This window comes from Galeopterus variegatus, unplaced genomic scaffold (assembly GCF_000696425.1).
Source record: "Galeopterus variegatus unplaced genomic scaffold, G_variegatus-3.0.2 Scaffold8574, whole genome shotgun sequence".
Lineage (NCBI taxonomy): Eukaryota > Metazoa > Chordata > Mammalia > Dermoptera > Cynocephalidae > Galeopterus > Galeopterus variegatus.
The window spans coordinates 76,180-89,006 of record NW_007734685.1 but is presented as its reverse complement, the minus strand read 5'-3'; the positions used below and the strand labels follow the sequence as shown (position 1 = coordinate 89,006).

The 12,827-nt window shown below is 42.8% G+C and overlaps 1 protein-coding gene and 1 long non-coding RNA gene across 2 annotated transcripts; one reads left to right on the top strand and one right to left on the bottom strand.

Annotated features, from left to right (window-relative positions):
- ENC1 (ectodermal-neural cortex 1 (with BTB domain)) lies at nt 1-10,957 on the top strand. The gene is made up of 3 exons (XM_008592991.1): nt 1-102; nt 3,650-5,464; nt 9,584-10,957. Exon 2 carries the CDS (start codon nt 3,663-3,665, stop codon nt 5,430-5,432), a length of 1,770 nt encoding a protein of 589 aa, XP_008591213.1. The 5' UTR covers nt 1-102; nt 3,650-3,662; the 3' UTR covers nt 5,433-5,464; nt 9,584-10,957.
- Nucleotides 10,746-12,327, bottom strand: LOC103608571. The gene is made up of 2 exons (XR_552074.1): nt 11,651-12,327; nt 10,746-11,491 (listed from the first exon to the last, which is right to left on the bottom strand). It is a non-coding gene; the product is annotated as an uncharacterized LOC103608571 (long non-coding RNA).
- Nucleotides 12,328-12,827: the final 500 nt, after the last annotated feature.

Here is a 12,827-nt window from a genome sequence, read left to right as displayed (position 1 = left end):
CGCCGCCGCTTTCCGGGACTAAGACGTCTGCTCCGCCGCCTCCCCGCCCGTGACCGAGGCAGGAACCCAGCCGGTTGTGCGCCGAGGCCAGTCGCCACTTCTGTAAGTTTCCCCACTGCCCCGGACCTGTTGCGGGCGCCGCGGGTCTCTGGGGCTGCCTGGGCTGCTGCGGGGGTGTGTTCGCGAGGGGTGAGCGTGCGCCGGCAGCCGGGGGCTCCGACTTAGGTCGTGGGGAGCTGTTCTTGCTGCAGAGACCTCGGTGCCCGCCGCTGCTGTCCCACAGCAAGCAGGGGGCTGGCATCGCGGGAGGAGCAACCGGCCTCCCCTCCGCGGCGCAACGCCCGGGCGAGCCGCAGGGGGAGCGAGAAGCCCAGCCAGGGGTACGATCAGCCTCCCTCCTCCGCGGAAAGCGGCGCTTCCTTGGGGGTGGACGTCCGCCGCCTTGCTCCCCGCAGCCTCCAGGTCCGAGCGCGGGGTCGCTGGCCCACGTTGCACCCTCGCCGGCTTGGTGGAGGGTTGGGACCATGCGTAGAGATACCTCTGGTGCGGGCACGTTTACTGCAGCGAGATGTCTGTAAGGAATGAATGAAAACTGGTTTCCGAAAAACTAGTTTCTTCTCAGGAAAGAATTTGGCCATTAGTGTAACATTAGTGTTTTCAAAGGATAGGAATTGGTGGGCGGGGTGAAGAGGAAACATTGAACTTGTTCAACATGCAATTTGCTGTCGCCCTCATAGGCTTGGCCAGCGTGTTAAATAGCGTTGCAACTGTTAATGAGAACTATACGGCAAAAGCTATTTTTGTTAGCAAGATCTTTATAATGTTGTTCCATTGTTGTCAATAATGAAATGCCAAAGAAAATCTGCCTAGTTGCTCCTTTGGATTGAGATCAGGTTCAAAACCTGGAGAGATGTGATGGGGTGCTAGTATTGGGGGCAGAGAGCCTGTGTAAGGAGCATTGAGTGAACTGAAGTTACTGGACCTGGAAGCCCTTTTGATATTCAGAGTAATAGCAGCCCTTTTCTCCCTCTTCCTAGATGTAGGTTAAGTATATGTGTGCATTTTCTTGCCACTTACTTAACATGCAAATATTACTTCTCTGGGGGCTTAAAAAATGCCAGAAGAATGATTCATTTTACATTTGAGGTGTGTTTAGTGACTGTATAAATGGTCTCTGCTGATATTTTGATGTTTGCATAGTTTTAAACCAGAAAGTGAGTTATTTCCCTTGGGTCTTTAAGTTTACCTTTTATTTTAATCGAACGTTGCTGCCAGAATGTTAGATTTTGACTGTGACATGCTTTTTCAAAATCTGGATGGTATCCAAGATGACAGGCTAGACTCTTCCTTATGGCTTTATGGGCCAACCTGGAAAATACAGGAGCATAAACACAGGATGCAAGAGACGTAGGTCTTATATTCTAAAGTCTTCCAAACAAACTTGTTTTCTAAAGTGTGAGCCTGGTTGTGAATGTTGTTTCACTCTGGCCAGAATCTAATGTTCAGGGAAACGTGTTCTGGGCCCAGCATGATACCAGTTCAATGTGCAAGCACATTGGTGCTTGTGCACCTAGTTGCAGGGAGCCTCATTCTTCAGAGCTGCATTCTCTCTTAGCCTGAGAGGAGGCAGCCTCATGGGAGTATTTAGACAGTCATTTGAGGTTTAGGTTTAATCGTCCTCAAATACTTCAGATTGAATGTGCTAATTCAAATGACAACCATGGTGGTGGAACCTCAAAGATGTAATACATGTTTGAACACTTTGGAAACCTGATGCGTTTGTTCACGTAGGTCCGTATCAGTCCTTCTCCAGAGTACTGGGCATGGTTCACATGGACCATACAGTGGAGACTTAACTTGAGGTGGGAGTGATGATTGGCTCCTCACCATTTTTCATATCCCAAGTCACTGTGGAGTGCTTTGTAAAGTCTTCCTAATGCTGGGGCTCTAGGACTTGGTTGCTTACTTTCTTCCACTAAGCCGTGTTTACTCATAACAAAGAGTTACATTCCAAAAATAAAGGAAAACAAGTTGCATCACCTAATGGTATGTGGCTTGTGTGTCAAAGGCATGTGTTACACACCTGCCTTTGTTTTCTGTGCAGTTTTGTGCTTTCTCATAGCTGGTTGTCCAAGTGCAGTTTAGCACTTGAATGGACAATTCTAGCCAATGTATCTGTGCTACATTGTTCATTTGCATTTATTAATAATTCCTGGAATATAAATTAAACAATAAATAGTCTGAATTGTTGAAGGAAACGAGACTGTTTCAGCTGTGCTGTAAAGACTGGCTGTTCTGTGTTTGGAACAGATACTGTAACCAGCCATATAGTTTACCCTCTGGTGATAAAAAGTTTCCCTTAGGCATCCTTGGACAGGCAAGTTCTTAAGGGCTTTACTCCTTTGAAGTAACAGAGGGGTAGTGTGAAAAAAAGTGGGGGTGGGGGGACATGTGATTCAGTTTTTGAAGATGGATGGTAGGCATTTCCTATGTCTTTTCCCTACAGTTTTCTTACTGAAGAAAGCCAAAAAAAAAAAAAAAAATTAGCATTAGATTATGCTATAGTTTTAATTTAGATACTAAGAAAAGCCCTTTAGTTAGCACATAAATTCTAGAGTAGTACTAAATTAACAATGGCTGGCAAATACACATACACACACTTGTGTGTATTTTTTTATTTAAATAAAGCAATATTTGCATTTTTGAACTTCCTATATGCAGGTGCCAGTATTTACAGGTACACAAGAATGTGCCAGTGATGCACTATTGAATCAAAAGACAGGGGTGGATGGATCCTTTGTTCTTGCAAGTGGTTTTCCAAGAACTGGTAAAAAGCAGGAAGAAAAGGAAAACAGCACTCAAGAGTGTTACTCAAAATATTCTTCTTTTATGTGCCAAATCCTCATTTTGGAAGCTGTCCAGGACAAGAAAGATGGGTGGTAATTGTGGCCAGAATCCATTCTGTGCTTTCACTAAAGCTTGCTGGTCAGTACATGGTAATGTTTATATTGGGGTGCTTTTAGAACCCTGTAGTGGTAGAGCTGTCTGGTTAGAAATTATCTGTAACACTTAAATAAAGTTGTAATCATTGCAGAAGTTGGCTTCCATTTCCCATTTACTATATATGCAAGGAGATTGGATCTTAGCAAAGGAATTCTTAATGGAATTAATTAGTAGGTGCTTGTTTTACATGTAGCTTTATGTTGCATAGGGTATTAAAGATGGTACCCATCCTGGCGTTACGAGAGTAGGAAGCCTGGCATTTTAAGCGGCCTGCAGTGAATCAGCCGGACTAGGACAGGGAGCTTGAGACCTTGCTCCTGTTGGCTTTTGCTGACTTACATGCTCAAAGACTTCAGTGTGCTGAAAGTTGGCAATCAGGTTCTCCAAGATGAACCAGCTTTTAAACAGTGATTTTTTTTTTTTTAAATAGTATATGGTTCAAATAGCTCCACAGTATTACAGTGAATGTCTTTCCTTCCAGGTGGTTGTCTCTGACCTTGTACTGGAATGGCCAAGCACTATTCAGAACAGTAGGCAGGAGGGCTATAACAAAGTGTTTCGTTTTCTTTGTCCAAAACAATTGTTGCTTTTGTTCTGCTGTTCTGAACATCGGAGCATGTTCAAAGGTTTTGTTTTGTTTTTTTAGGAGTGGAAACAAAATGTCAGTCAGCGTGCATGAGAACCGCAAGTCCCGGGCCAGCAGCGGCTCCATTAACATCTATCTGTTTCACAAGTCCTCCTACGCTGACAGCGTCCTCACTCACTTGAACCTTTTACGCCAGCAGCGTCTCTTCACCGACGTCCTTCTCCATGCTGGAAATAGAACCTTCCCTTGCCACCGGGCAGTGCTGGCTGCGTGCAGCCGCTACTTTGAGGCCATGTTCAGTGGTGGTCTGAAAGAGAGCCAGGACAGTGAAGTCAACTTTGACAATTCCATCCATCCAGAAGTCTTGGAGCTGCTTCTTGACTATGCATACTCCTCCCGGGTCATCATCAATGAAGAAAATGCAGAATCGCTCCTGGAAGCTGGTGACATGCTAGAGTTTCAAGACATCCGGGATGCGTGTGCAGAGTTCCTGGAAAAGAATCTGCATCCTACCAACTGCCTGGGAATGCTGCTGCTGTCCGATGCCCACCAGTGCACCAAGCTGTATGAACTCTCCTGGAGAATGTGTCTCAGCAACTTCCAAACCATCAGGAAGAATGAAGATTTCCTCCAGCTGCCCCAGGACATGGTAGTGCAGCTCTTGTCCAGTGAAGAGCTGGAGACAGAAGATGAAAGACTTGTGTATGAGTCTGCAATTAACTGGATCAGCTACGACCTGAAGAAGCGCTATTGCTACCTCCCAGAACTGTTGCAGACAGTCAGGCTGGCACTGTTGCCAGCCATCTATCTCATGGAGAATGTGGCCATGGAGGAACTCATCACCAAGCAGAGAAAGAGCAAAGAGATCGTGGAAGAGGCCATCAGATGCAAACTGAAAATCCTGCAGAATGATGGTGTGGTAACCAGCCTCTGTGCCCGACCCCGGAAAACTGGCCATGCCCTCTTCCTCCTGGGGGGACAGACTTTCATGTGTGACAAACTGTATCTGGTAGACCAGAAGGCCAAAGAGATCATTCCCAAGGCTGACATCCCTAGCCCAAGAAAAGAGTTCAGTGCATGTGCGATAGGCTGCAAAGTGTACATTACTGGGGGACGGGGGTCTGAAAATGGAGTCTCAAAAGATGTCTGGGTTTATGATACCCTGCATGAGGAGTGGTCCAAAGCTGCCCCCATGCTGGTGGCCAGGTTTGGCCATGGCTCTGCTGAACTGAAGCACTGCCTGTATGTGGTCGGGGGGCACACAGCTGCAACCGGCTGCCTCCCGGCCTCTCCCTCAGTTTCCCTAAAGCAAGTAGAACATTATGACCCCACAACCAACAAATGGACCATGGTGGCCCCACTGCGAGAAGGTGTTAGCAACGCCGCAGTAGTGAGTGCCAAACTCAAGTTGTTTGCTTTCGGAGGTACCAGTGTCAGTCATGACAAGCTCCCCAAGGTTCAGTGTTATGATCAGTGTGAAAACAGGTGGACAGTACCAGCCACCTGTCCCCAGCCCTGGCGTTACACAGCTGCAGCTGTGCTGGGGAACCAGATTTTTATTATGGGGGGAGATACAGAGTTCTCCGCCTGCTCTGCTTATAAATTCAACAGTGAGACTTACCAGTGGACCAAGGTGGGAGACGTGACCGCAAAGCGCATGAGCTGCCATGCTGTGGCCTCCGGAAACAAACTCTATGTGGTTGGAGGATACTTTGGCATTCAGCGGTGCAAGACTTTGGACTGCTACGATCCAACATTAGATGTGTGGAGCAGCATAACCACAGTCCCATACTCGCTGATTCCTACCGCATTTGTCAGCACCTGGAAACACCTGCCTTCTTAAATGTAGTACATCCTACAGAAAGTGAGCATGAGGTAAGAGGTCAGTTTAGCTGTAGATGGAAGTATGCATATAATTTAGCTAGTTGTGTAACTTCACTTTGTGGAGAAAGGTATGATTCATAGATCCTGTACTACAGAAGTACTACAAAAACTATAAAAATAAGAGTCTTTGCACTCCCAGAACTTAAACACTTGTGTTGACCACAGCCGCAACCCTCCCATCACATAAGCCAGTGGTTCTCAGCCTTTTCTGAGCCTCAGAATCTCCTGAAAAGCTTTTCAAAAACTTCCCAACCCAGAGACTTTGTTTCATTTGGTCTGGGATGGGGCCCAAACATCAGTAGTTTTAGAAAGTTTTCCAAGGACTCTACACAGCCAGGTGGAGAACCCTTGACCTCGGTTAATCGTCCCAGCCCGTGTTTGTTGACCCTCCCTGTGTGCCTGCAGCAGTGCCTAAGTTTTTATGAATCATCTCATTTGAACCTCACAGCAACCCTGTGGGATAATATTATTAGTCTTATTTCACAGATGAAAAAACCTGATGCATGCAGAGGATAAAAAGTAAGTTGTCCAAGGCCACAGAGCCTTAGTAGAGTTAGTTGTACACAGAGTAAGTATAGAGTTGGTCAGGAGTCAACCCAGGCAGTCTGGCTCGAGAGCATAAGCTTCAGGCTGAACTGCCACTTCACGAACTTGAGCTTCCTGTTGGTATCATCCCAGGAGTTACTTCATTGATACTCAAATTTAGTTTCCTCAAACTCTTTGTGAAATGAAGTAGGGTTTAAAAAATTCAGTGCTTAAATTCATTTCTAGTTTATTCTCTCCAGAATTATTTATTAGCTTATTTGAAATGTTTTTCCTCCAAAAATAATAGCCCTCTTTAGGGCAATTATTAACTCTAGAGGAGAATCTAGGTCCATCCTCGTAAAAGGTTGCATCTACCTTGTATAAATTTGTTTGATGTGTGTGTACACTGAGCCATCTAAACTGCCCTAACTGCAGCCTTTCAGAGTTAGTCAGTTACCCCTATTGTCAAGGCTAACAAAAGTTGTGTTTCTGTGTCATGTATCTGAGTACATAATGTTGTCTTTTGTACTTAAGAGTATATAATACTTTTGGCTCAAATAATTAATAGGCTGCACAGTTCAGTGTTCGCAAAGCTCATGGCCACTTTGGTGCTGTTAAGCATTCCTAGGATTGGCCTCAGGAATCACTTAAACATATGTAAGCATAGCACAGAGCATACGGAATGTTGATTTGTTTGGGTGATTCATGGGCTTATTACTAATAATAAGAGAAGAAACTAACTGTGCTTTGGAGGAACTACAGTGAAAACTAACTCATTACTTGGAAACTTTTGGCTCTATTTTTCCTAGTATGTCTCACACCTTTGAAGGGGACTTCAAAGGGATAAGGGGCAATCTAAGAGTAGTTGTAAGCTAAGCAAAGAGGGGTTTCATCTCATTTGTCTTTTCTTTCCCTGTCTCTTACAGCTCATTTTTAAAAAATTGGTTTCATGTTCACATCTTTCTATTTTTTTCACTTCAATTATCTCCTCCAGCCAATTACTGTTAGCAGAGTTCTTAGTGATGTTAGGTTTCCTAGGAATGAAACTCCTTCAAAGGAGCAGGAATAGTCAGAAACCTCCTCTGGGGATTGACTGGGCTAACAGCGTCTCACACCAAACTGGTTTTTGCTGCCTTGCTGGCATCTCAGTAATCCTGAATAAACAAATGCTCTGAAAGTGGTTATTTCATTTGTGATATGCATGCATGACTCAACTCCTAAAGCAGGTTTAAAGAACCTCCTAGGCAAAAGCATCAGTTAACAGCATATTTAGTTGGGTATTAGTCTAGAACTGTTTGCACAGAAGAGACATAAAAATTGCCAGTGTGGTGGTGGTACATCAAAAATGGTAATGGGTAGACTGGTTGACATCCTTTGGAACAAGGTAAGGAAATTGAGGCAGAAAAAAGAGAGAGACCACATATGTGTTCTGGTCCCACTTTTAAGTTCTAGACCTTTCTGGACTGCCAGTTGCTTCTCTGTCAGATGAGTGGTTTGAACTGTAATTTCCCTAAGATCTGCCCCAATTCAGATTTGGGTGAATTGATAATTAAAGGCAAAGATACCTAGCCTGGCGTACATTACGTATTTAATACTCTTGGTTTTCTTTCCTCCCTTTAATGCAGACTTTAACTTGCTCTGAGATATAGCAGTGGAATTAGCTTTATGCGTTGTGGGAGAATGAGGTTTCTTTGAGTTTTATCTGATTGTCATCTTTACACAGTTCATGTTTGGTTCCTCCTTTTTCGGCCCAGAGTGAGTATGTTGGCAAACACTTGAATTCACCCCATCCTGGCTATTTGAACCTAATCACACACTTCCGATCTCTGGGAACCAGAGCAAATAAAGTGTTAGGTTATATGTGAAACAACATCCCCTTCACCCTTGGTGCTACCAGCTAGGGAGTCAAGCACATAAAAACGAAATTTGACAGGGCTGGGTTTGCTGCTCTTAAAGGGCGGCGTACATGCTTGATCAAAGCCACTCTCAGTTTCCGACTGGGAGAATGTTGGGTTAAATTTCTAAAGTTTACTACACACAAAGTAATGTTAAAACATTTAAGCTGGATGGAATATCTTAAAGAGGTGCTGGGTAGGTATCTACCCCAAACTGTGAAAACCTCCTGAGACATTCCTCTGCTCTCTAAATGTAGGTGCTAACTGAATTAATACCGTGTTAACAGAAAGTTTCCCTAGGTCTTAAAAGCTCATCCACCAAGGAGATTTTAACTGTCTCCTGCTGCTCTGTCAGTGGGTGGGAGGGACGAAAAGGAAATTACTTTGATTATCCTCTATTTTCATGGTGCTGTGTGGCCCCAACCTGACAGTGCTTTGGATTTTCATTTGCTTTGTTTTTTTCTCTTTTAGATATTTTTTGGGAATGTGTGTGTGTGTTCATTTTTAAAATTTATTTATTTTTTATTTTTTCCTATTTGAGTATGCAGTGTCTTGAAATTTTATATTATTACAAGGAACAGTCTTTTGGCCTCATGTTGATATATAGGTTACCAGGAGGTGGGGGTGGGGGATGACACCATCATCTAAGGAATGCCTTGAAGGCTTGAATCACTGTTACTAAACAGCCAAAAGAAACAGATGAAATCAGACTTCTGAACACGCAGTGGCAAAGTGAGAATTCAATGCAAGAGTGGCCCCTCCAGAATACCCTTTGTCTATACTTAAAGCAATAGGGATACAGATTCCTGCACTAGGGCTGGCTATCCGTGAACAGATAGGGTGAGTGTTTTGAAGACAAAAGCCCTCTGCAAAATTACCCTACACGAAGTCGGAAGTAAGTAAATGGGAAGGGCGAGTAGTGCAGGGAAATGCCAGCTTCTGTGAAGTGTGCAGGCTGTGTGGTTATGGCACTTTGAACTTGTATTTATGTTCACACTTGGTGTTGGTAGATTCTGTAGATAATAGCACTGGCATACCATAGCTGTCATCTCCTAAGTGTGGACTAAGGAACTTTGAGAACAAATTCCAGCTTTGGGCTGTTAAGGCCTTGTATGTTGGCATGTGAAAGGAAGCGAGACTGACTTTTGCCATAATGAATAGCAGAGATGCATTTAAATAAGAGGATTAATATGTCTGCCTTCTATGTGTGAATAAATTTAATTTAGAATCTTTTATGGTCAGTGGACCAAGGAGGGGTTTGCACAGGAACCTCCTTTTGACTCCCTAGTGATCACTTTACAGTGGCCCTGTTTAACCACAGAAAGGAATTTTATGAATGTTGAGAGCAGAAGATGGCAACTCATCACAGCACCTAGATGTATAGGTTTGAATTTGGACATATATATGCTTAAGAAAGAAGTGGAGGTCCTTCTTTGGACACCATTGTTTTTGTCAGGCCAACCATCTGCATGGATGCATGTGTATGTGTTTAAGACCAGTACTTTAAATATCTTTGCACGGTTCCTACTGAACATGTAAGTAAGACCTTTAGAAGCAACATTGCTTAGCTCTGTACTGAGTTTAATTTTTAAAAAAATTTTGTGGCTACTAACAAAAATCTTATAAATATGGCATTACACAAATTCTTGATGCCTTTTTGTTTTGTTTTTTCTTTTTCTCCCTATTTTAGCTCATTCCGTCACCGAGTGAGATAATACGAGATTTCTACTTTGAAGAGGGCAAGCTTAATGAAGAGAAAGAAAAAAAGGAAAAGAAGTTGCTACAAGACTCGAATAACATCCACTGCACCTTGTAAATGCTCTAACTGAACATGAAGGAAGGGGGAGAAGGAAGGGGGTGGGATTTTCTGTGCAAGTAGCACATGGTTTAAATATGAATGAACGAACCTGTGGTCTAGTCCTTGTCTTGTAATTGTGGATTAATGTCAGCATTAATCAGCCCCTCAAAGGGAGAGAAAAGCTGGGCCTTTTCCCTTGCTGTACCATATTCAGCATTTGATTTCCATGGGCTCCACCATTTATGTGTAAAATTTGAAATGGTTGTCACCTCTCTCTGAGGAGCGAGCTTGAAGCTTCCACACCAGCTGCTGTTGGAGATTCAGCCCAATTGTGGGTCTAGGAGGGAAGCTGGCTGGGCTGGCCAAAGAATGAGGACCCCTGGACTCTCCCTTAAGCTCTAAGGGGTTGTGCTCCCCAGGAGAGTTTCAGAACAACGGGGATATTGTTGGTAGCTATTTGGTAGATGTTCTTTTCTATTTATAAGTGACTTTAAACTTTCCCTTGGCTGTTAAGGAATTTGTTATAGATTTAGCTATTTATTATTGGATGCCTGCATGCTGAAACAATGCTTATTATGGTTGTCTTCACGTGTGTGGACGTGTGTGAATGGTTGTATGTTTTGCACATTTTGTGGCTGTTGAGATGTGCTTTGCTGCGCACAAATGAAAATTTTTGAGTTACAATTTGGAGTATAACTGGAGGGTGGGTTGGGGAGGGGTGGATTTTTTAATTGTCAAGACAGGGAAGAATTACAAAACGGAAACTTAAATTACATCCTGGAAGTAGAGAAACCATGGAGGTCACTTACGTTAGACTCACCAGTTTTTAGTGGGGTTTCATGGTGTATATGGCCATGCTGATGGGGCGAGGGGAGGCTTTTTTCTGCCTTCCTCCCTCCCATCTGATTCTCTTAATTCAGTCTCAGCTGCTGAAATTTGGAAAGGACCAAATTGTTTTATCGTTTTTTTCTTTGTGTAATATCCTGAAATCCTGGAAAATTCTATGGAATAGTTCTGTATATAGGGCACAGGTAAAGACATTGTCCAAAGTTTATTTATTTATCTATTTATTATCCTATGAGATTGCTTTGCCATAACCACAGTTAATGGGAACAACTGAAATATTACAGTTGTAAATTAATTCACTGACCAAATTTGCTTGACCTGGACTCGTTGTTGTTCTCTGTTCTTGCTGTACAATTTAGCAAGTGCTAGAAGTTCCCCAAGACAGTAGTTATATTGGTACAATGTATACTTTAGTGCTCACTCTTAGGTAAATCTCTAACAGAACTCTTTGGTGCACAAAACTGACACATTTGGCCACAGTACACCAAAGAATTGTGTAAGCAGTGGCCCCCGTCGAGAGTTTTTCCCAGTATAGTTGGGAATCAGTTGTGAATACATTCTTTGCTAGTTTGAATGCTTGTTTACTAAACGTGCTGTGGTAGGTATTAGTGCTAGACTCAAATAGGTGCTTCCTCAGAGGTGTCTGGGGAAGACCAAAGTTTGCAACTCAAACTGCTTTTGTTGATGTTTCTCACATTGCTGTATTTTAGAAAATAGGATTTAAGGCTGATAATAACCTTTTACATCGTGAGTGTGTTTGCATTGTCTGATGACAGATAAATCCTTAACATTTCTCTCTACCTTAGTACTTTAGACTAATTGTACATGTCCGTCCTTGCCATGAGTAAGTGGGCTATAGTTGGACCAAAATAAATGAGCTGTTGGAATAAAAGAATCACAATACTTTCCAGCAGTCAGTCCCCGGTTCCTACATGTGTTCTAAGCAAGGCAAATGTCTAATTGTACCCTGGCAGCATAGTTGGTGTCCTTATATTGTAGCAGTTACAGCTCTATAGTTTATGATGCAAATCTGCTCAGAGACGCTGGCTTCTGAGAGCAGGATGAATTTCCTGCAGCTGTTTCAAAGTTGTGGTCTGACTAAGCAAGGCAAATGTCTAATTGTACCCTGGCAGCATAGTTGGTGTCCTTATATTGTAGCAGTTACAGCTCTATAGTTTATGATGCAAATCTGCCCAGAGACGCTGGCTTCTGAGAGCAGGATGAATTTCCTGCAGCTGTTTCAAAGTTGTGGTCTGTCCTTGAATCCTCTATTAATTACTGTGTGTGAGCCAGAGGGAGCTGCGGTAAGGGTGGGCCCCCAGCCTGCAGGGAACTTTCTGGACTCCCACTCTTTGAATCCATGTAGGCATTTGGGCTCACTACTTGACCATTCTCACCCTGTGAAACGTCCCACACTTTGAAGCAAATACAATTCACAGCATAGTACACACAAAAAACCTTGGCATAAGACAGAGAAGGTTCTTCTTATTTTGTGGACTGGTTGCTGTAGAAACGGATAACAAAGGGCAGCCTTCCACTTCTGGTATAATTGTGCAGCCCCTTTTCTCTGGGCTTGACACCTGTCTGAATAAGTGATTAGAGCTGCATAATATCCCTGTCTTGACTATTTAATATGTCGTTCACGTACAAAACTGTATAAGTTGAAGAAGTAAAATGTTCATGTTCGTATGTACTTGTTTGCTACTACTACATTTTTGAGGTTTCGTAAAACTGTTATTTTTTTTTTCACAATGTGAAACTGAAGGTCAATAAATTATTAGAGATTTTCTCTTCACTGTGTGTGTGGGTCTTTATCTGCATACAACATAATTTTAGGCATTGAGCGTTTGTGCCTTTTCTTATTTAATCGAGAAGATCATCTCAAATATTTTCCAAATGTACTCTAATTCACCATTTGTTCACATACATTTACCAAAATAGTTTTGCACATTAAACCTTTTTTTTTTGGCCTTTAGAGCATCCCTTTAAAGCAAAATACCTCATTTATGGGTCATTGATAGCTTGGAATATAAAAAGTCATGTACCATGTGATTCTAAGACAGCATACTTTATATTAGAAGGAATTTAGTTTTTGAAATCCTCACGTGGGTTATATTTTGATAGAAAGCTGTTAAGAGAAGGAGCTGGAGTTCAATCCTCTTTTCATCTAGTGACATCCGCTTTAGAAATCATTTAATGTAAGTGGAAATATATGCATATTATTTCTCTGTAATAGCACAGAAAAGCATGAGTTTAACCCCTTAGGTACACTTAAATTCTTCCAAGCTGA